This window comes from Procambarus clarkii, chromosome 34 (genome assembly GCF_040958095.1).
Source record: "Procambarus clarkii isolate CNS0578487 chromosome 34, FALCON_Pclarkii_2.0, whole genome shotgun sequence".
NCBI classification, from domain to species: Eukaryota; Metazoa; Arthropoda; class Malacostraca; order Decapoda; family Cambaridae; genus Procambarus; species Procambarus clarkii.
The window spans coordinates 39495646-39520233 of NC_091183.1; the positions used below are offsets into that span (position 1 = coordinate 39495646).

General features: G+C 40.3%; 1 protein-coding gene across 7 annotated transcripts in view; it reads left to right on the top strand.

The window, feature by feature from the left end:
• trio (trio Rho guanine nucleotide exchange factor) overlaps window positions 1-24588 on the top strand; it is a 766603-nt gene that overhangs the window by 459872 nt on the left and 282143 nt on the right. For all 7 annotated transcript variants that reach the window (XM_069335896.1, XM_069335893.1, XM_069335897.1 and 4 more), the window contains 6 exons: window positions 14829-15018; window positions 15463-15655; window positions 16785-17098; window positions 17733-17838; window positions 23505-23627; window positions 24026-24148. In XM_069335896.1, coding sequence (XP_069191997.1) covers window positions 14840-15018; window positions 15463-15655; window positions 16785-17098; window positions 17733-17838; window positions 23505-23627; window positions 24026-24148 — 1038 coding nt within the window. In that variant the 5' untranslated portion in view covers window positions 14829-14839. The remainder of the gene's footprint in view (window positions 1-14828; window positions 15019-15462; window positions 15656-16784; window positions 17099-17732; window positions 17839-23504; window positions 23628-24025; window positions 24149-24588) is intronic.

Below are 24588 nucleotides of genomic sequence, written 5' to 3' on the forward strand. Positions count from 1 at the left end.
ACGTCGTCGTCGTCCCTTCACCCTCTAGTGTGTGGTCTGGTCAATATTTGGTATCGGTGCTTACCAGTCACAAGTTGTCCTTGTTTTCTTTCCCTCTCGTATCCTAGGATAGTGACCAGGGACGACATGATTGTGGCGCTCATGCGGGAAAACAACAGCTGCTTCCTAAACCTGTCCCGCCATTAAAACAAATGACACCTTGTTGACTTTACACGCCTCCTTCACGTCATATATAAAACACAACATGTTATCTCCTATTTTCGTACAGTTGGGTTGGGTTAGCCATGTTTATCAGTGTAACGATGACGTATGAGGCCCGTACTTTCCCCAGGTCTTACATTGTGGGTAGTGATTGGCCTGTCAAGCCGCGTATGACTGAGGTTGATGGGGTTCTGGGAGTTCTTCTACTCCCCAAGCCCGGCCCGAGGCCAGGCTTGACTTGTGGGAGTTTGGTCCACTAGGCTGTTGTTTGGAGCGGCCCGCAGGCCCACATACCCACCACAGCCCGGTTGGTCCTGCACTCCTTGCAGGAATAAATCTAGTTTCCTCTTGAAAACATGTAGTGTTAACTCCATCTCCTGTATATATGTGTAGATCAGGTACACCCCGACTGCTTGCTTACCTAAATGAACTACTTGACTCAGTTCCTGAACCCATTATGTGCCTCTGTAACCCTTTGCACCGTCGCCCACGGGATGGGTATGGGGTGAATAATAAATAAGTGAATGAATGAGCGCTTGGTTCCACCTGGGCCCGCTAGTGCCTTGCCCCACCCCGGCCTCTCCACACGTAAACACCTGCATGTTATGGAAGAAAATTCTCATTCGCAAATATACTGGGAGGTGAGGCTGGCTATCTCCTCCTTCTCAACAACTTGTATGCACTTGAAAAGTGTGTGTATTAATTTAGTTGTGCTTGCGGGGGTTGAGCTCTGGTCTTTGGTCCCGCCTCTCAACTGTCAATCAACAGGTTCCTGAGCCTACTGGGCTCTATCATATCTACACTTGAAACTGTGTATGGAGTCGGCCTCCACCACATCACTGTCTAATGGAAGTGTGTGTGTGTGTGTGTGTATTCACCTAGTTGTACTCGCCTAGTTGTCCTTGCGGAGGTTGAGCTTCGGCTCTTTGGACCCGCCTCTCAACTAGTGTACACAGATTCCTGAGCCTATTTAGCTGTATCATATCTACATTTGAAAATGTGTATGACTACACTAAACGTGGTGCTGATGGTGTGGATGTGTACCAACCGTACAGTGTGCCTCAGCTCAGCCAATCTCATTGACTAACGTACACAAGCCAGTTGCCGAGGAAGCTGCTTTCCTCTACCCTCGTGACGTCACGACCCCATCTCACAATCTGTTAATATATGCATTGTTCCCACACCATCCCCTTCCCACCCTTCCCACCACCCTTCCCATTTCTCTCCCTCCCAGGCAATACATTTACGAACGTGTATGTTGTGTATTTGTTGCGTAAATCGTATATTGTTGCATTGTATCGTATTGTTGATGCCTGCGGCATGGCAGGCAGCCATGAATTGCACGGCCGGAGCTTTGAGGACACAAGAGGGCAGCTATTGCATGACTTGACTCTTACCTGGTTGATTGGTTGATCTTAGAAGGTAGGAGGTAATGTGGCACAGAGTATTAAATATTAACATATTGAATTTTAAGATATTAAAAGAGGTCATTTTAAGATATTAAAAAATATTTAATGTTAAGATTATTCAAATGTTATTTAAAAATATTGCGGGATATTAAAATATTTAACTTTAAGATATTAAAATATTTAATATTAAGATATTAAAATATTTAACTTTAAGATATTAAAATATTTAACTTTAAGATATTAAAATATTTAATATTAAGATATTAAAAGCTTAGCAGTGATATACACATTTCATGGGGTTGGTTGGGTTGATGGGGGGAGGTGATAGCTCTGTACCCCTTGATGCTAATTTGATCTACCTGGTTGATACCTGGTTGATACCTGGTTACCTCTTTATGCACTGTTTATCAACCGTCGCTATTTTTACTTTGATAACTGCTACCACAGCGATTGTACCGAATGATATAGGCGTGTTCATACCTCCGGACCTGTTGTGAAGCTCATATATGCCTGCTCCTGTGAACAGGGCTGTCAAGGGCTGGCTGTCAACTCTCACAAGTCAAGCCTGGCCTCAGGCCGGGCTTGAGGAGTAGAACCACTCCCAGAACCCCATCAAACAGGTATCAAGCAGGCTGAAGCAGCCTGCTTGCCTGACAGCCAGGCTCTTGTTGTGGCCAGCTGACAGCCTGACTTATGCTTCAACGGTCCTCCTCCCTCCCTCACCCCCCCTTCCCTCACCCCTCATCCATCCTTCCCTCCCCCCCCCCCCCCCCCGGCACCAATAAGCATACTTTCCCCTTCAACTTTGCAAACTTTACAAACAAGTTTCCCGGCGCCTCCGTCGTTCTCATAAGAAAAGTAGTTGGAATATGTGCACAACAAATTCAGTCAGACTTTCATTATGTAGGAGGGGGGTTAACCCCCCCCCCCAGGTTGACCTGGGGTCAGATGAGGGTGGGTTGTGACCCCAGAGTGACCTGGGGTCACACGAGGGTGGTGGAAGGGTCGGGGGAGCTGACATATTGAGGTCTTCCGGTGACATTTCTGGCCGTTGTGGGTCAGCAGTACTGGCCAGTACTGGCGCCTGACAGCTGAGTGGACAGCGCTTCGGATTTGTAGTCCTGAGGTTCCGGGTTCGATCCCCGGTGGAGGTGGAGACAAATGGGCAAAATGTTTCTTTCACCCTAATGTCCCTGTTACCTAGCAGTAAATAGGTAAATCAAACCAATCAACCAGGTACCTGGGTGTTAGACAGCTGCTACAGGCTGCTTCCTAGGGGTGTGTAACAAAAAGGAGGCCTGGTCGAGGACCGGGCCGCGGGGACGCTAAGCCCCGAAATCATCTCAAGATAACCTCAGTCAACCTGTCCGCTTATCTAATACGTCTATCTTGAGATGATTTCGGGGGTTTAGTGTCCTCGACCAGGCCTCCACCCCCAGGAAGCAGCCCGTGACAGCTGACTAACACCCAGGTACCTATTTTACTGCTAGGTAACAGGGGCAGAGGGTGAAAGAAACTCTGCCATTGTTTCTCGCCGGCGCCCGGATCGAACCCGGAACCACGGGATTACAAGTTCAGCGTGCTGTCCGCTCGGCCGACCGGCTCCCTTATTTATTTACGGAATCAGTAATCTGTTATAGAAGCGACGTACTGCTAAACCACAAAGCACTTTAATATTGAAATTTTCTAAGCATCGGCTTGGATAAGTTAGGTGGGTTGCTTAAGCCTCTTGCTGTAACTATGGCTGCTTTGTTTAAAATGTATAAGTTAGCAAAATTACGACTAATACAGAGGAGTTGCCTTCCTGTGTATCAAAGAGTTAGTATTGTGCAATGCGTCTATTGTGCAATGTGTTCCATAAATCTAAAGCCTTGTTTCCAAACCAGTATTTACCCAGGTCTTTCCTAAATCTACTCTCTACTCTCACGCAATTTATGCCCAGTGTTTCCAGATATATTTTCTCTTGATATATTTAAAACTTTATTTATACCCCCATTGTTAATACTTTTATTCCCGTTACATAGTTCAGTTCATATTACCCCCTTATTGTTCTCAAGAGTCATTAAGTCATTAGGGCCACTTGTAATGACCTTAGCGCACCGCACATTGGAGTAGTTGGACACCAAGGCTTGGGTGTAAGGTCAGGGGCGGTGACCATTCCCCACAATAGAAGGTCAAGGTCAAATATTAGACGGATATTTGTTATATGCGTAATAAATGATGATGTTACGGGTGTTTGTGATGGTCACCCCTTCCCTTGGTCAGAAACAACCGTTCTCTATCACGGAGGAAAGCCTTAGCGTTGGTCAGTGGTGAGCTGTGGCGGTACTGAAATCTCAACACACTGTGACGGCTTTTAATCCCTTCTCCCGCCCCCCATCCTTTACCTGTCCATCCCATCCTTTACCTGTCCATCCTTCTAGCCCCTACCGCTACCTGTCCCTTCCCTCTCCCTCCTCCTACCTGTCCCCCGTCACCTCCTACCTGTCCCCAAGGTAAGGTAACTCCCCCGTCACCTCTCCATCAGCAGCAGCAACAATGTTCCAGCGTGTCTTAAAACTATAAGTGGAATCTCATATAAGGAACATACTTCGTCGTTAAGATGGATCTTTAAGGTGTGCCGGCAGCTACCATTTGTTAATGTTGGTAGTTACCAGCGGTGCACCCCAGCGGCCGTAAACTTGGCCCCCAGGAGCTAATATACCAAGTTTTCAAAGACAAACTTGCTCCAAAGTATGAGGCCGACCAAGATGATAGGATGCATAATGAGACTTGTAGAGCGGGAGATGCCCAAAGCGCCCCGGGCATCACCAGGGGGATAGTTTCGCGCGCTATCTTTATCCTGGACAGATATGTCAGGCACTGTCTTTATACGGAGGGGTTTGTAAGATCATGATAAGGGAAACTAAAGAATACCTATTAGCCCCTAAGAGGCAGCTCCCTTTGGTCCCTAAGAGGCATGTTGACCAGACCACACACTAGAAAGTGAAGGGACGACGACGTTTCGGTCCGTCCTGGACCATTCTCAAGTCGATTGTGCATCGTAATGATACACAGACAATCGACTTTGAGAATGGTCCAGGACGGACCGAAACATCGTCGCCCCTTCACTTTCTAGTGTGTGGTCTGGTCAACATACTTAAGCCACGTTATTGTGACGGGTCCGTCTAATTACCACAAGCTACCACAAACTACACAAACTTCAGAAAGCTTCCTGGCAATACGTTAGTAATGAATAAATATGATATATTAAGTTAGGCTGACCTAACCTAACCTAACCTAACCTAACCTAACCTAACCTATCCTAACCTAACCTAACCTAACCTAACCTAACCTAACTTAACCAAACCTAACCTAACCTAACCGAAGCTTGGATCGTCGACTTGATTTGGCGTCACCAGCTTTTTATTTTCGTCTAATTTCTTTATAAAAAGATACTTTTTCAGATTAAAATTATGTTTTTTCGTGTTGTACATTCAGCACCAACATTATAATGAGTAAATATATCATATTTATTCATTACTAACGTATTGCCAGGAAGCTTTCTGAAGTTTGTGTAGTTTGTGGTAGCTTGTGGTAATTAGACGGACCGATTGTGACTCATCCTCTAAGAGGTAGCTTCTATTGACTATTTATATCCATCCAAATCTCCTTCATATATTTGTCTTACCCAGCCATTGAAACAATCCATCGCTCCCACATCTATTGTGTAACCCGGTAATTTGAGTCAATTAGGAAATTAGTAAATTGAACAATATATAATTAGTTGAGGCACGAGCGATGCCACGTAATAATTACGAGGCTCCGTGTCATGCATTATGATGCAAATATTCCCAGGCAGGAGACGAGGTAATTAGGAGGAGAAAGCGCTACGCCACTGTGACTATATATAGGACTTGGAATGGATGTGAGGATACGGGCTATTCATGCCCGTGCCACCTTTTGGGTGGCTTAATCTTCATCAATCAATCAATCGATGTGAGGACAAGGAGCTGGGATAGGACGGGGGGAAAGGAATGGTGCCCAACCACTTATAGCGTTGGGGATCGAGCCCCGACCCTGCAATAAGTACGGCGTCTGTATCAACCACGTGGATGGTTCCTGGCAGGAGGGAAAAGACTGGGCAGACTCTGGAACACGTCTGCGGTAAATAACGGTAGTGGAGAGCGTGTAATGTTGTGACTACCTGGAGGTTCCCTCTGCCCGCCCTCTCTCCAGGCCCTCTGTTCAACTAGGCTGTTAGATGCCGCTGGTCGCAGTCTGATGTTAGCGTGCCAGGACCAAGGCTCTTGATCGCTCTCACATTGCTGGTGAGATACGTGAAGAGGAAGACACTGTGTGTGTCCAAGAGATGGCTGAAGATGTGTCTTAAAAAGAATGTCTAACCACTTATATATGATAAGCAAATTATAAAACTAACTCGCCGGATGTGTAAGTTGCTTAGCGTTTGTGCTTTGGCTCGTTCTCGAACCCTTTGTGTGTGGTCCACTACCGCCCACGGGATGGGTACGGGGCCCACTACCGCCCACGGGATGGGTATGGGGCCCACTACCGCCCACGGGATGGGTACGGGGCCCACTACCGCCCACGGGATGGGTATGGGGCCCACAACCGCCCACGGGATGGGTATGGGGCCCACTACCGCCCACGGGATGGGTACGGGGCCCACTACCGCCCACGGGATGGGTACGGGGCCCACTACCGCCCACGGGATGGGTACGGGGCCCACTACCGCCCATGGGATGGGTATGGGGCCCACTACCGCCCACGGGATGGGTATGGGGTCCACTACCGCCCACGGGATGGGTATGGGGTCCACTACCGCCCACGGGATGGGTATGGGGTCCACTACCGCCCACGGGATGGGTACGGGGCCCACTACCGCCCACGGGATGGGTATGGGGCCCACTACCGCCCACGGGATGGGTATGGGGTCCACTACCGCCCACGGGATGGGTATGGGGTCCACTACCGCCCACGGGATGGGTATGGGGCCCACTACCGCCCACGGGATGGGTATGGGGCCCACTACCGCCCACGGGATGGGTATGGGGCCCACTACCGCCCACGGGATGGGTATGGGGTCCACTACCGCCCACGGGATGGGTATGGGGTCCACTACCGCCCACGGGATGGGTATGGGGTCCACTACCGCCCACGGGATGGGTATGGGGTCCACCATCGCCCACGGGATGGGTATAGGGTCCACCACCGCCCCAAACCTCATCCTAAACCCACCCTCTTCCTCACCTCTACCCCGCCTCTCTTACCCTAATCCACCCAAACCCCCCTACACCTTCCTTAAAATCCACCCCCCCCCCCTCCGGACCACCGCCTCTTTACCAGAAGATTGTGAGCCAGTTGGGCACACTCGCACCAGGGGGCTCAGGAGAGCCTCTCCACAACATTATCCTATATCAGCTTATTGCCTGAAATCTGCCATACCTGTGTACCTTTGGGTGGTTTCGTACGCTGTTCCTTTGTTTAATGTTTTTATATATTTACAATTTTCGCCGGTTCCGTTCCGGGCGTTATCTTGTTTGCTGACTAGCGAATTTCCCGGAAACTTGCTGGAAGTACACACATCGTGTGACGGTGGTAAAGGGTCATTGACACTATGTGTATGTGTGTACTCACCTAGTTCAAGTACGTTTATTGAGACAATATAATACATCTCAAAAGGATAGAGTAGCTTAGGCTCTTTCTAACCTCATCTACTTCAAGTCCCTCAAGGGGCGCACACATCCAGTGAGTACAAATACACAAATAACAGTACAAGAATCACATTTACCATTGCAAGTTAATATAGTAAGCACAGTATATAATTGTTACACTCTTGGGGCAAAATTCTTGTAGCTCCTGAGTATACTGTCTATCATACCATTATCACACATCCAAACAATTTGATGTGGTACACTATTTATTTCCTTATTTCTATAGTTATCAATAAGTTGACACTCTAATACATAATGTTCTAAGATGTGGGCGTGCGGCATACTACATAATTTACACTCCTTATCTTTTTCACTGACATCAACACCGTATTGCCAGATATATTTGTATCCTAATAATAATTCTTAAGTGTGTTACTACTGTCCACCATTGTCATTCTCTTAACTTGTTCTTCATCCTCTTGGATCATCTTCATTCTTGTCTTTATTTGTTTCAAAGTTATCTGACATACAACATCGACAAGAGTTTTTTTCCAATTCAATTTGGCTCTCTTGGCTATCTCATCAACTGCTTCATTCAACAGTATTCCCACATGTGAAGGAATCCACATGAATCTTACTTTATACCCAGTTTTGTCTAATGTCTTAACATTCTACACTCTATCACAATATTCTGGTATACTGGGCGTCTGCTATTTAAAGACTCTAACGCTCCTCTGCTGTCAATAAAGAAGCAAGCATTTTTACCACATTTGACTACTTCCTGTAATCCTGCTAATACACCTTGGAGTTCAGCCTGCGTTGAAGAGACATTGTCAGTTAAGCGGCGTCCAATAACAGTATCTACAGTGCCGATGTCAGTGTACTCCCTGATCAAGACTCCACATCCTGCCTTCCCATCCCTAGCTACTGACCCATCACAATATACATGTAGTATTCTGTAGGTCATTTTCTAACCTAGTTGTACTCACCTAGTTGTGCTTGCGAGGGTTGAGCTCTGGCTCTTTGGTCCCGCCTCTCAACTGTTAATCAACTGATGTACAGGTTCCTGAGCTTATTGGGCTCTATCATATATGCACTTGAAACTGTGTATGGAGTCAGCCTCCACCACATCACTTCCTAATGCATTCCATTTGTCAACTATTCTGACACTAACAAAAATTCAGCTACTTAAAAAAATATCACTAAGTTGATCACATCCTAAGTTGATCACATCCTAAGTTGATCACATCCTAAGTTGATCACATCCTAAGTTGATCACATCCTAAGAGCGTCGTAAGTGGAAACCGGGGCAGCACCCAGGTAATTTGCATATTGGATAATTTGGGAACAATTTATATAGGATGCGTGTCATTTGTTTTGAGTCCGCAACAACCCTCCCCGCTCCTGTGCCAGGTAAGTCCACTACGGGCTCACCATAGCCCGTGCTACTTGCCCCGCTCCTGTGCCAGGTAAGTCCACTACGGGCTCACCATAGCCCGTGCTACTTGCCCCGCTCCTGTGCCAGGTAAGTCCACTACGGGCTCACCATAGCCCGTGCTACTTGCAACTTTTTATTCCCAGTAGCTGAATAAAAAAAAAGGTTTTGAGTGATCTTTGATCGGCGAAGCTCACAGGCACGAGGATGACACGCGGGCCTTGTCTGCTGTTCTCGGTGTTACAAAGCGTTCTCCAGGTGTGAGGTGGAGCATGATACGTCTAGAGTGTTGGTGTTACGTCTAGAGTGTTGGTGTTACGTCTAGTGTTGCATATCAACAAAATCTGAATAGAAGCGGGATGAGGTCCGTTGCCTCCATGTTCGGGCATACTGGATCACAGCGCCGAAAATATTATGTCCGTGTTGAATCACACTTTGGGCATGATGAGCCATAGTGCCCGGCGCCTCTTCGCCAGGCCTCACGTGTGTACGGTATTGATTTTAAAGTTGCAACCCCTTGTGATGCAGGGCGAGCTGCTGTTGTGATGTGGTGGTGGCCCACTGGTTGTGTGGTGGCCCACTGGTTGTGTGGTGGCCCACTGGTTGTGTGGTGAGCCACTGGTTGTGTGGTGGCTCACTGGTTGTGTGGTGGCCCACTGGTTGTGTGGTGGCCCACTGGTTGTGTGGTGAGCCACTGGTTGTGTGGTGGCTCACTGGTTGTGTGGTGGCCCACTGGTTGTGTGGTGGCCCACTGGTTGTGTGGTGGCCCACTGGTTGTGTGGTGGCCCACTGGTTGTGTGGTGAGCCCACAGGTTGTGTGGTGAGCCCACAGGTTATGTGGTGAGCCCACAGGTTATGTGGTGAGCCACTGCTTGTGTGGTGAACCACAAGTTGTGTGGTGAACCACAAGTTGTGTGGTGAGCCCACAGGTTGTGTGGTGAGCCCACTACTTGTGTGGTGAACCAGTAGTTGTGTGATGAACCACGATGTCTCTAGCACTCTTGTGTATTCATTCCTTTGGTGTAGTTGTGTGCGTCTCCTGATGTGTTCTCACGACATCTTGCCGTGCTCTCTTTATCATGGCCTTTGTCTCCACACTCTGTCTGTCACACTGCTGGCTGCCTCTGTACGTTTTCTCTTCCAGGTCTTATATGGTGTACACGTTGGTGGGTGTATTGTCTCGTGTCTGCTGGGGGTATTGTCTCGTGTCTGCTGGGGGTATTGTCTCGTGTCTGCTGGGTGTATTGTCTCGTGTCTGCTGGGGGTATTGTCTCGTGTCTGCTGGGGGTATTGTCTCGTGTCTGCTGGGGGTATTGTCTCTGCTGGGTGTATAGTGTCTGCTGGGTGTATTGTCCTGTTGTCTGCTGGGTGTATTGTCTCGTGTCTGCTGGGGGTATTGTCTCGTGTCTGCTGGGGGTATTGTCTCGTGTCTGCTGGGGGTATTGTCTCGTGTCTGCTGGGTTTTGATAGTCTCGTGTCTGCAGAGTGATCTGTATTCTTTGATATAAAAAAAGACCCGCCTCATAAATATTGTAACGTTAACCATCCTAACCCAAACAAGCCAAGAGAAACATGCAAATAGCAACTGATAGGCTAATTATCCCCGAGGCAAGAATTCATCGCTAGCCTTGTGTTATCGGCAACAAACCAAGTCTACTATACGGGCGATGAGTCGCAATAACGTGGCTGAAGTAGGTTGACCAGACCACACACTAGAAATTGAAGGGACGACGACGTTTCGGTCCGTCCTGGACCATTCTCAAGTCGATTGTGAACAATCGACTGAGAATGGTCCAGTCGATTGTGGACAATCGACTTGAGAATGGTCCAGTCGATTGTGGACAATCGACTTGAGAATGGTCCAGGACGGACCGAAACGTCGTCGTCCCTTCAATTTCTAGTGTGTGGTCTGGTCAACCTACTATACGGGCTCGCCTTAGCCCGTGCTACTTGGAACATTTTGTTCCAAGTAGCGACTCTTTTAAACAACAAGAGGCAACAAACCTGAAATAGCGTTGCCTAGGCTACACAACCACACCCACAACTGCCTATTAACAACCTCTTGATGTAATATTATTATGAAGAACAAATGAACAAATCCACAAGGGCCGTGACGAGGATTCGAACCTGCGTCCGGGAGCAGGGTCGAACCTTAAAAAATTGGCCCCCTTTCATAGTGGCCCGTTTTGAAGTGTTTTTTTTTTTAATATTTCAGAATAAGTTTTCTTGTGTTTTTCATGTTTTAATTTTTTTTTAATTTTAGCCTGTGTTGTTCGAGTTTATTTTAATTCTTATTTGTTCATCTTCTTTATTCAGTTTCGTCGTTTTGTTTAATTTGATTTAAATGTTGTTGGTGGTTCTTTCAGTTTATTGGTCATTTTCCTATTCAGTTATTATTCATTCTTACTTCCTTTCTTTATTATCTATTCTTACTTCCTTTCTTTATTATCTATTCTTACTTCCTTTCTTTATTATCTTTCTTTTCTCTCGTTCATTTTCCACCATGTCTTGCCCTTATCTGTTCCTTACGTTAATCAGTAGTTTTATTATTCTCTCGTAATAGTTTACGTCCTTCAAGTTATTTTGCATTTTACCAAAAGTTAACACTAAAAGTTTTTCCCAAATTAATATTGTAGGTTTGTTGAGCTATTTGGTCTTTTTTTTTTCCTTTCTGCATCTCTTAATTAAGCTATCTTTCGCGTCTTTTTATTTATTTCTTCTCGACTATTGTTCATCTTTATTTATGATTATGTATTTTAGTTTCTTCTATGTCGTTTAATTCGCTGTCGGCCTCTCTGCTTTAAGTCTCTACACATCTTCTACTTTAACACATACGCAGTCTCGTGCTTCTTTAAATCTCCTCATCTCGCACCTTTAATGTCTATCGTAATTGTTTCCTTGATGAATTTGGGCGCCTGACAGCTGGGTGGACAGCGATTCGGATTCGTAGCTCTGAGGTTCCGGGTTCGATCCCTGGTGGAGGCGGAGACAAATGGGCAAAAAAAAATTCACCCCTGATGCCCCTGTTTCCTAGCAGTAAATAGGTACCTGGGAGTTACACAGCTGCTACGGGCTGCTTCTTGGGGAAGGGTGGGTGTAACAAAAAGGAGACCTGGTCGAGGACCGGGCCGCGGGGACGCTAAGCCCCGAAGTCATCTCAAGATAACCTGAAGATAACCTCTGTCATGTGAGGTGATGCCCTTGGTTGCTTGTACAACCCGTCCTCTCCAACGATCACAACATCACTAAACTGATGTACCAAATTGACCGAACCTAACCGTGAACCCACGGATAGAAAACGGGACATCACGTCAATTTTGCGAGCCTCTATAATTTTTAGATTTGAGTTAATCATTTCTTTGGCGTTTGGGGGATTTCAAGCCTGGCCTCGGGCCGGGGCTCGGGGAGTAGAACTCCCAGAACCCCATCAAGCAGGTATATATGAAAATGCCATTATTATTCAATAGGATAGATTGAACAATGGGGTTATTTAACTCCCCGACACTTCCCTACCTCATACACACATGAACATTCACACACCCAGCAGACTTGCCCATCCATTATCCACAAACTTATGCAATTAAATTTCCTCACATATTGAAGTTGATTAAGAAGCCTGATTCGTATCGGAGATGTGATTCAGTCATTTATCTCATTGACTTTTGATACTTCGAGACAAGCAGATGCTTCGACGTTACATTTATAAGTCATTCATCTTTTCGAGAGATCAGTGACTCGTAGCCCTTTGAGTGATTAACAAGACATCACGTGTCGTGGCTTTTGTGTGTACAACGACATGTACATAGCGACATCAAGAAACGACAATGAATTATCCACTTCACACTCTGCAGTGAAACTTATATTACTATGTTGTGCATTAAGATACTCTCTAAATTTCTCAATATGACATTGGTCCTTAAATAACAAAAAAGTGTCATCTACATATCATCAAGTATCAATGTACGTTCGGTAAGTAATTATCAAAAGAAGGCACCACGCTGAGAAGACTGAATCGCCGAATCATTCTGAATCTGACTCAACTGAATCATGGTTATTGGTTGAATCAATTCAATAGTTTCTTCACCCTATGCCCCTGTTACCTAGCAGTAAAATAGGTACCTGGGTGTTAGTCAGCTGTCACGGGCTGCTTCCTGGGGGTGGAGGTCTGGTCGAGGACCGGGCCGCGGGGACACTAAAGCCCCGAAATCATCACAAGATAACCCAAGAATCTGCTACGTGTAACTTATGATGCGTAAGGGATTTAGGGATCACTTGTTTAGATGAAATAACTAAGGGTCGAAAGAGGGTCTTGGCTCTCACCGTAAGTCAGTTTTAACTTACAAAGTTTTTAATTTATAGTGTATCCAAAACTATATTTTCACAATCAAAATTAATGGTAAGACTAACGTCCGTACCACGTGCCCGATACTAAACGTTCCACACTGATGATAGACTATGCATGATGAAAAAATGATGAATGTTTATGAATATTTCAACATTCTTCATTTATTGTTCAACGTAAATAAAACATATCTATGGAAATGTGCTCACATGATTGGTCTATATAACTGCAAAAATAAGATAAACATAACTCATGACTTTTTCGCCAGGAAATTTGCAAATTAGAAAATACGCAGAGGCAGAGACCAATTACCGTCTTTAGGGTGTTGTTTTATATTCAGCTACTGGGAAGAGCACGTTATGGAGTGTTGGCCTAGTTCTCTGGTTAGTCCCCTGATGAAGCTCGGCCCAAAATGTGTCTTTGTAGCTCAAGAAGTTTGTTATGAAAGTCGATTTTTTTTATTGATAATAATATAAGAACAAAGGCAATTGCAGAAGGCCTATTGGCCCATACGAGGCAGCTCCTATTTATAACCACCCAATCCCACTCATATACATGTTCAACCCACGCTTGAAACAATCGAGGGATCCCACCTCCACCACGTTACGCGGCAATTAGTGCCACAAATCAACAACCCTGTTACTGAACCAGTATTTACCCAAGTCTTTCCTAAATCTAAACTTATCCAATTTATACCCTTTGTTTCGTGTTCTGTCTTGTGTTGATACTTTTAATATCCTATTAATATCCCCTTTGTTATGTCCATTCATCCACTTGTAAACCTCTATCATGTCACCCCTAACTCTTCGCCTTTCCAATGAATGCAACTTAAGCTTTGTTAATCTTTCTTCATATGAAAGGTTTCTAATTTGGGGAATTAGTCATCCTACGCTGGACACGTTCAAGTGAATTTATATCCTTTTTATAGTACGGCGACCAAAACTGAACTGCATAATCTAAATAGGGCCTAACCAGAGCTAGATATAGCTGAAGAACCACACCAGGTGTCTTGTTACTAACTCTTCGATTAATAAATCCCAGTGTCCTATTTGCCTTATTACGAACATTCATGCATTGATCCTTTTGTTTTAAATTCTTACTAATCATAACTCCCAGATCCCTTTCGCAATCTCAACACCATCTAGCTCTTATCTTGTAACTCTATCATCATTACCTAGCCTCAGAACTTTACATTTATCAGCATTAAACTGCATCTGCCAATCCTTTGACCATTTCAAAACCCTATTTAGATCAACTTGAAGTGATAATGAGTCTTCTTCCGTATTAATTTCCCTACCTATTTTTGTATCATCGGCAAATTTGCAAATGTTGCTACTCAAACCTGAATCTAAATCATTTATATATATTATAAACAACAGAGGTCCCAGGACAGAGCCTTGAGGCACTCCACTTACAACATTTTCCCACTCTGACTTAACCACATTTATACAAACTCCCTGTTTTCTTTGGTATAGTCATGCCCTAATCCAACTTAATATAGCACCCCCAATACCATGAGCCTCTATCTTTTTAATCAGTCTTTCATGTGGCACTGTATCAAAAGCTTTGCTAAAGTCAAGGTACATAACATCACAATCCTTGGCACTATCAACTGCCTCAACTATGCTGGAATAAAAAGATAGCAAATTTGTTAAACATGAACTCCAGTAAAGATGTAGGGAAAACCACATGGCAACATCACCTTGCTCAACAGTTTGTGGATATGTGTATTAGCTATTATTTACCACTAATCTGGCTAAAATACTAAATCATTATTTTTATTCCAGTTCCAAAGCGAATGGATGGTCTGCGGGCTGTAGATGTCATGACCATCTTGCACGAGAAGGTGGCCTTTCTGTCTGGAGGACGGGACCAGCGGCCAGGTCCTATTCTTACCTTCCCAGCCAGCTCTCGCAGGGATCGTCTCAAGCATGATGACTATCATCCCCTGCTGCAGTACCTCATGCAGATTCCAAGGTAAGTGGCATTCATTAACTGTTCTCGTCAGGTAATTTGTTGCTATAAAGTCTGTATGAAAATAACAAAAATATGTATTATACATATACTGTATGCCATTAAATGTAGGTCTTAGTATCAATATAGTAGGTGTAAAAATACCTTATATTGTCTGCATTAATGAATTGGTATTTAATATTTAAATTCCTTTTCCATATTTCTTCAAAACAGTTTAGAGGTATCCAATTATTTTAATCTGTATTTATTTTTAGTGTCCTTTCTGGTGAGAATGACTACTACTGCAGTGTACAGTGCTCAATAATCAGATTTAGTCTTCCTAGAATTGAGCAATTTTGCTAGTACTGTAGTGTGTGGATATCTTGCACTAAATATTTGTTTCTCTTAGCCATTACGTAGTTAAAAAAAATAAAAAACGAGCTGATCTCGCCCCATTTTTCTTTACAGCGACGAAGTTCGAGAAGCAGGCTTCACAGTAATAATAGACATGCGAGGGTCAACATGGAACACTGTCAAACCCATCTTGAAGGAACTGGCTGAGAGCTTTACCCCACACATTTATTCTGTATTCATAGTCAAGCCAGACAATTTTTGGCAAAAGCAACGCACCAGTATAGGCAGTCATAAGTACAAGTTTGAGGTAAGTGCATTGCTAAAAAAAAAAAAAAAGACATCTGGACATACAGTAGATATAGATCAAAAATAAATAAATACGAGCTGCCTCATATTGGCCAATAGGTCTTTTGCAGTGTCCTTTATTCTTATGTTATTATTTAAATATACTCGTTTATAATGTACAGTGTAATCTTGATAATCCAGAATGTGATAATCCGGAACTCTTCAAAATCTTTAATGATTTTGTTATATCCCAAGTATCCGGATAGTTTTTTACCTGACATTTTTTTTGTAAGTATTGTTCAAATATTTACAAAAGTCAGTGTTGTTTTGGAAAGGGTCATATAATGAGTTTTCATTAGTGTGTTTTCAGTTTAAACTGGCCAGTACAAAATTTGGGTCATTGGATTGCCAATGAAATTATAGTGCTCTATTTAAAAAGCAAGGAATCACATAGTTGGTTTCCATTTGAAAATAGCAAGTTTTGTTGAGTAGATGTGCCATAACTCCTATACTGTACTGTACTACCTTGTGCTACCTTGAGGAGGTTCCAGGGATCAAAAGCCCCCACGGCCCAGTTTCCGACCAGGCCTTGGTGGTCGTGTGGTCAACGAGGCTGTTGGACACGGCTGCTTGCAGCCTGATGTATGAATCACAGCCTGGTTGATCAGATATATTTTGGAGGCATTACTAAATAGTGTTATTTTGGAGGCTACTAAATGGATATGGAATGATATTTCTTCAAATATTAATTTAATTGGGATCCCACAAAATTTTATAGAAAATCTTAGCCATTATATAGTTTTGAGGTGTGGAAATCACAGTGAGCCTATTTTGTAAACAAACTTTTGGCTGGTTTTATTTGAAGAGTGCAGTATAGTACTTAAAAGTGTTGGTATTGGAATGAGAAAGTGTGACTGAACCTACCCCAAAAATTTGGCAATAAATGCAGTAGCAAGAAATGGCAAAAGCCTTGAAAATCTGAAGATCTTTATATTTTAACAAGACATGATCCATTAATCTGAATTATAGAGGCTCCACTGTGCAATAATTAATGTAGACTTCTTTTTATACTGTAATTATGTTTATTTTAATGTACTAAAGAGATGTTGAATGTAAGGAGATTACAGTAACTTGTTTGCTTTGTTTTTCAGACTAATTTAATAAGTGTAGAAACTCTAGCCAAGACCATAGATCCTAACCAATTAACAGTCGACTTCGATGGAACTCTACCGTATGATCACAACACTTGGATTGAGCTACGATTAGCAGTGGAGGATTTTACGTGGCAGGCCAATGAACTCTTGGATCAGTTGGAAGATGTCAGGGATGAACTTCAGCAAAGTGACTTTGCTGATGATGTCAATGGTGCTAAACGAGCTATTGAACGCCACAAAGAAATGCACCAAAAAGTTACCGGCAATTTAATTCATGACCTGGATATGATGGGTCAGAGATTATTGCACAGGTTAGTTTGTAAATATGGTGTTAGATATTATTGCGCAGTTGTCTCTTCCCTGGACATCTAAGTGAGTAATGTACTGTGTGGTTCGATACAATAATACTCTAGTTAAACAAAAAGTTCTATAAACAAAGGACAGTTAGGGACTGAATAATTTTGATATACAGGTATTAAATCATTCTTTTTGGGAATATGTACATTGCTAAAGCAATTATTAATATGCTTACAGAGAACAATATAATGATTATCATGATTATATCATAATCAATTCTGTTTTGTTGCAAAACAGTAAGTGTAGAAATCTGTATAGGTATTACAAGCTGTAGGCATGATGATTGAAATTATAGGAAATCATTCATATTTGGAATGAATCTATGTGAAATTAAAGGAGGAAATGGACTTGGCTACAAAGGCAAAACTATTTAATTCTATACATAATATATTATTCCATGGTGATAAATATTGTACATGTTGCTAGAACGACAGGAATTGGAGCAGTGTAATAATGATAGGTATGTGGTTATAGAATGTGAAATATCCAAAGAATCGCATTCAAGTTTGATGTGAAAACTGCACATGAAATTTTAATAATTCTATACAGCATTACATTATTATTATTATTATTATTATTATTTTACAGATTAAACTGTGATGAAGGGAGTGGCTATGATTCCGGGTATTCAGGCCGTGATAGTGCTTCAAGTCTTATATTAAATAACCCGGATTTTCAAAACAGTATTCCGCAGGTAAACACATTGTGCCTTTTTCATTGTAACCTCCCAGGAATCATTGAGTTAGCTGCATAAGCCAGTGAGCAACATAAAATAGTGATGTAATGAGTTAATAGTAATGAGATTACTGTGTTGAAAAATTGCTGAACACGTCATATTTAGACTGAATAAATGCTTCACCTTTACCTGTGAATGAACTTGCATATGTAACATGTGAATGCAGTTCCATTCTTTGCTATATTACAGAATCCCAGGAAGTAGGCTATTTACATTGGAGTTGAAGTGATTATCATATATGTAGAATTGTAGAATTGTCAGGTAATCCCCCAATGAAAGTAAGTGTCTTACGTCATTAGCATGGCCTAATAAATAGTACCCTTCATTCTAAACTCAATGATTTGTGTTCAGTTTTGTTGTGATCAATGTCTACTTATTTTATCTATCATGCACGTACAGCTGGTTTTCCTACCACCCCGTGTCCCAGGGCATCAGACTCGTCTCCCGGGAGGTCGATAGTTGTAATGGTGTTATAGTTTCGTCATTCTTTAAACTTTAAATCATAAAGTAACTATCATGTAGATGATGAGTCACAATAACGTGGCTGAAGATGTGATGATCAAACCGCACATCAGAAAGTGAAGAAACGACAGCGTTTTAGTCCATCCTGGACTATTACAACTTGATAATGGTCCAGGACGAACCAAAATGTTGTCATTTCTTCACTTTCTGATGCGTAGTTTGGTCGTCGTAATTATCATGTACTGTATTATTAGATAGCCATAGATAACTCTGCTGAGTACAGTATACATAGAGAACGTGTCAGGATCTAGTCCCCCTGTGCACTGTGCAATAGAATGAGGATTGCCATGCTTGGTGATACAGCAGATATTTGGCAGTAAATATTATTATTTGGTTGCAGCTAATAAATATAGCAGTAGTGTTGTATTTAATGTTAATAACTTGGTCTCTTATCAGAAATGCCCAACAGCTGGGAATTGTTTAAATTTATCCATAAGCTGTTCATAACTTCCATAAAGCTAATGTACATAGTGTAGCTGACAACTTTTAAACATATACAGTAAATTACTTTTAATGTCATGCAGTTTATGCAGTTAAATAACTTGCAATTCCATAGCAGGATTTTATCTTAGTTAAAATGGGGGAGTGAGGACAGTTACACAATGAAATCTCAAGAACATGATAGATAGATATATACTGTGTATATATATATATATATATATATATATATATGTCGTACCTAGTAGCCAGAACGCACTTCTCAGCCTACTATGCAATGCCCGATTTGCCTATTAAGCCAAATTTTCATGAATTAATGTTTTTTCGACTACCTAACCTGCCTAACCTAACCTAACCTAACTTTTTCGGCTACCTAACCGAACCTAACCTATAAAGATAGGTTAGGTTAGGTTAGGTTGGGTTGGTTAGGTTCGGTCACATATCTACGTTAATTTTAACTCAAATAAAAAAAAATTGACCACATACATAATGAAATGGGTAGCTTTATCATTTTATAAGAAAAAAATTAGAGAAAATATATTAATTCAGGAAAACTTGGCTTATTAGGCAAATCGGGCCATGCATTGTAGGCTGAGAAGTGCGTTCTGGCTACTAGGTACGACATATATATATATATATATATATATATATATATGTCGTACCTAGTAGCCAGAACTCACTTCTCAGCCTACTATTCAAGGCCCGATTTGCCTAATAAGCCAAGTTTTCCTGAATTAATATATTTACTATATTTTTTTTCTTATGAAATGATAAAGCAACCCTTTTCTCTATGTATGAGGTCAATTTTATGTTATTGGAGTTAAAATTAACGTAGATATATGACCGAACCTAACCAACCCTACCTAACCTAACCTAACCTATATTTATAGGTAAGGTTAGGTTAGGTAGCCAAAAAAAGCTAGGTTAGGTTAGGTTAGGTAGGTTAGGTAGACGAAAAAACATTAATTCATGAAAACTTGGCTTATTAGGCAAATCGGGCCTTGAATAGTAGGCTGAGAAGTGCGTTCTGGCTCTTAGGTACGACATATATATATATGTCGATGCGCTTTGGCCTGCTCTGGGGAACGACGCCCGCCACTGCCCCCCGAATGAGAAGGCAGGAGGCAAACCGGGAGTCCCCCTAATATTTGATATATATATATATATATATATATATATATATATATATATATATATATATATATATATATATATATATATATATATATATATATATATATATATATATATATATATATATATATATATATATATATATATATATATATATATATATATATATATATATATATATATATATATATATATATATATATATATATATATATATATATATATATATATATATATATATATATATATATATATATATATATATATATATATATATATATATATATATATATATATATATATATATATATATATATATATATATATATATATATATATATATATATATATATATATATATATATATATATATATATATATATATATATATATATATATATATATATATATATATATATATATATATATATATATATATATATATATATATATATATATATATATATATATATATATATATATATATATATATATATATATATATATATATATATATATATATATATATATGTATGTATGTATGTATGTATGTATGTGAGAAAATATGGGGATTGAACCCTTGAAGGACATGTAATTGTAGTTGAAAGAAAAGGCTTGTTTATATAATTATAAGAATCATTTATAGTTATATAAAATGCATTATATTTGAAACATTATGAAAGTGGAATATTCTTAGGTACAAAATGTAATTTTTTATGTAGATGCCAGAGTAGATAATGAGGAGGAATTGCCAGAAGTGATAAACAAACTCTGCACTGTATTGACATGTAACAAGAGAAAGATAACTGTGAATGCTGTAGGTAATAATAAGAACATAAGAAGAACATAAGAACAAAGGCAACTGCAGAAGGCCTATTGGCCCATACGAGGCAGCTCCTATTTATAACCACCCAATCCCACTCATATACTTGTCCAACCCGCGCTTGAAACAATCGAGGGACCCCACCTCCAGCACGTTACGCGGTAATTGGTTCCACAAATCAACAACCCTGTTACTGAACCAGTATTTAATAAGGTTCATGGTAGTTAAAGATTAGAGTGCAAGTTAGAAGACTACACCAGGCCATGTTTAATAGACACATCATACAAAATTATGATGAAAAAATGCATAAAGTTGAACTACAGTATAATGAATTAGAGAAATGGGAAAGCTTCCATTTTGCGAGAGGAAGATAAGAGAGTGCAGTATGTAATGTAGAGGTTAAGGAGGAAAGTTAAAATACAGCATACAGGTATTTAAGATACCTGCATGCAGGAGTTAAGATACAGCATACAGGCAAAAGGTATTGAATACCTTTTGTGATTGGCCTTTTGGAGAAGTTGGTAAAGGAAAGTAAGGTACTGAGATACTTGGGGATTTTCAAATAAGTAGGATTTAAAGGCATTCACTAGTGTGTCATTCTGGGCTTCACATTTGTTTATGAAACTTTTAATTTATTGTGTTTAATACATAGTTGATTTAAGAAACAGACATGAGAGTTTTATTTGGGGGGAAACAGATAATATCTTTATAATTAAATAAATTAGAAATTGCTCCTTTCAGCTAAACCTTGCCATGTCCTTATGAACTAAGGACAAAAACAAAAACAGATGGACCAAAACATATATAGAATACGTAGTGAGAGTGTTCTGACATTTAAACTTTCCTTACTTAAGGTTTCTGCCTACAAGATACAAGAGTAAAAACGTCATAGTGAAATTGAAAATAATTCAGAGTTTATTACTGTACTGTATATCACTTCCTATGCAAAATTGTAATCAACAAGCCACTAATACTGGCACCTTCTTTTGATAATTATGTACAGTGACAACAACAAAATGAAGTGAACAAGAGGTCAGTGTCTATTCTGACGTGGCTCAGAAAATCACTACCCCTGCAGTCATTCTATAGTGAGGCTTCTTGGCTGATGACATGATCAGCCAGGTTGTTGGTGCTTAGTGCTCATGATCCAATGTATGCACTCTAGCTCAGCTATGATAATGATTTGGAGGAGCATGTCAAGTTCTCTTATAAGTTTAAAGTCTGTTGGTAATTCCACTTATATTTGAAAAAAAGGTTATTACACAGCCTTGAATCATCTGTTAATGTAGGGATTGTACTTTCTAATGTTAATTAGTTTTATTTTGCACATTGAACAGTGCTTCACACTCTCATTAATAATTATTGCTGTACAAGTTTGGAACCAGACTTAAGTTGGTATAGAAAATTTTGAATATCATTGAGTAGATCCATAAAATGTTGCAGCTAAATTGTTTTTTTTATTGTTCTTCCATTGTTTGTATTTCACAACTTGCAAATGGTCCAGGATGGACCAAAACATCGTTGTTTCTTCACTTTCTGATGTGTGGTTTGGTCATCATTGTTGATAACTTTAACTATAGCATATGACAAAATTTTCTTAGGGTAATATCGTAACGTGCAGTTGCTAGGAGATTATGTTTTTTCTGTTCTATTTTCATTCTTTGGCTCATTTTAGGGTATTTGGGGTTTTTGCAATATGTTCCCAATAGATAATGAAGTATATTCAATTACAAATCATATACCAAAGAGACAAATAGGAAACTAAAAGTGATCAAAAAGTATTGGTACACCTGTACATACCATATATATATACTGTACATATTATTATGCAAGTTATCTTTTCTCTTCAGCAATGGTTATACTGAAATTTTGTAATACTACCATTTGCTGTGATACAGAATGTCAAGATTTGTGGAACTGACATTTAGTACAGTATAGTAGTTTTATTTACAGATAGGCATCATTTGTTTCATTATTTATATCTAATTTTATAAATGAAGTTCTAATATTTTATATGTAAAGCATATTGAGAAAAATATAAAAGAACTGGGAAGCTGTAGTATAGATTAAAAGTGGGAAAATTGATCTTTTGAGTTTGGAAATATTGTGTTCATGTGTATTTCACAAATGGTATCTGATAGGAAGCCTTTGTAGTGAAGAGCAACAGTTGGCAAAATTGTCACCAAAAATAGTCATGATTTAGCTGCTGAGCTCTCCTTGCTGATCAATGTCTTTACGGTACTTAGGTTCAAAACTTGTTGTATAAATTATATGAAGCCATTACTTGTGTATACAAGTATCTATTAACTTTTAATATTTAAAGTAAAATGTTCGTTCTGTTAATATTTTGTTTGCATTACTTTAGGTTAGATAAAATAGTCTTTATTATTTAGTGCAGTAATTTTGAAAAGTTAAAATTTTTAGTACTGTGCTGTGTAATGTATTTATTTTCATGACTACTGTACAATTATGGATTTTCCTGCCATTGTCAGTGGACAAATACTGTATACCTGGTACAGTACTGTACTATATATCTGATTGATCATTATCATTGCAGTGATGAGGCAGGTTACTCATTTGTATGAAACTAAAATTAGATTTATTCTTGAATAGTGCAGTTATAAATTAAACATTTAAATGTCGTTACATTTCTTTTATCATTTTCATGTGAATAGGCCTGATTATAGTCTTTGCTTTTCCAATACAGATTTTAAGTTTAATGGATTCTGTACACCAAGCACAGCAGCACGTCCAGCAACTATGGCAACATAAAAAAATGAGACTTGATCAGTGCTTCCAGCTCAGACTCTTTGAACAAGATGTAGAGAAGGTAAGTCCTCTTATTTATATAGCATAAACAAATTGAAATTAAGTAAGGGAATATTCTTGGCCTGTTGCTACCGTGATCTGGTTCTGGGGATTAATAGTCTGGTGGCCCGGTCTCTGACCAGGCCTCCTGGTTGGCTGTCTGGTCAACTAGGCTGTAAGGTGCTGTTGCTCACAGTTTTAAGTATAAATTACAGCACGGTTGAACAGGTATCCTTTGGTTGTGTACAGTAAAGTTAGAGAAATCTGTGCATTCAATTACAAAAAATGTATACAATGCAATGCATTTATAAAGTTCTGTAATATGTATATACGTAGAATATTTATTATGTGCTCTTGATTTTACTACTTGGTTTGTACTAGAGCTGATTTATGATACATTATTTATTTTTAAAATTCCAGATGTTTGATTGGGTGTACCATAACCGTGAAGAGTTCCTAGTCAATTACGTAGAAATAGGTCATTCTTACCAAATATCCAAAGATCTTCAAGAGGCTCATTCCCAGTTCACTGTTGCGTGTCAGGTATGTTAATTATTTTATATGCTGTGATTTTACTTATTATTCTGGTATCTTAATTATTTTATATGCTGTTATTTTACTTATTATAATTCAGCCTACTTAGTGTTTTCATACAGTATCATTTCATTTAGGTAAGTTACCACTATTTTGAATGCAAGAATGCATTTGATAAGAAGGACCTCATCCACTTTCATTCATCCACTTGAAAGCATTAGTTACAGCAATTATTACTGTATTGTGTGGGTTGGAAAATGTCAGATTTTGACCATGCTGGATATAGTGAAGCAGTACAGTATGTGTGTAAAAAGGTTACGATATGGTTCATTTTGTCTGAATAATAGTTCAGAAGTTTAATCCATATTAAAGGCATTGCATGTTTAGGTGAATTTGATCCAAGCTAGGCCTAATTCCTGAAATAAGAATGATGTATGTAAATTCCTGTA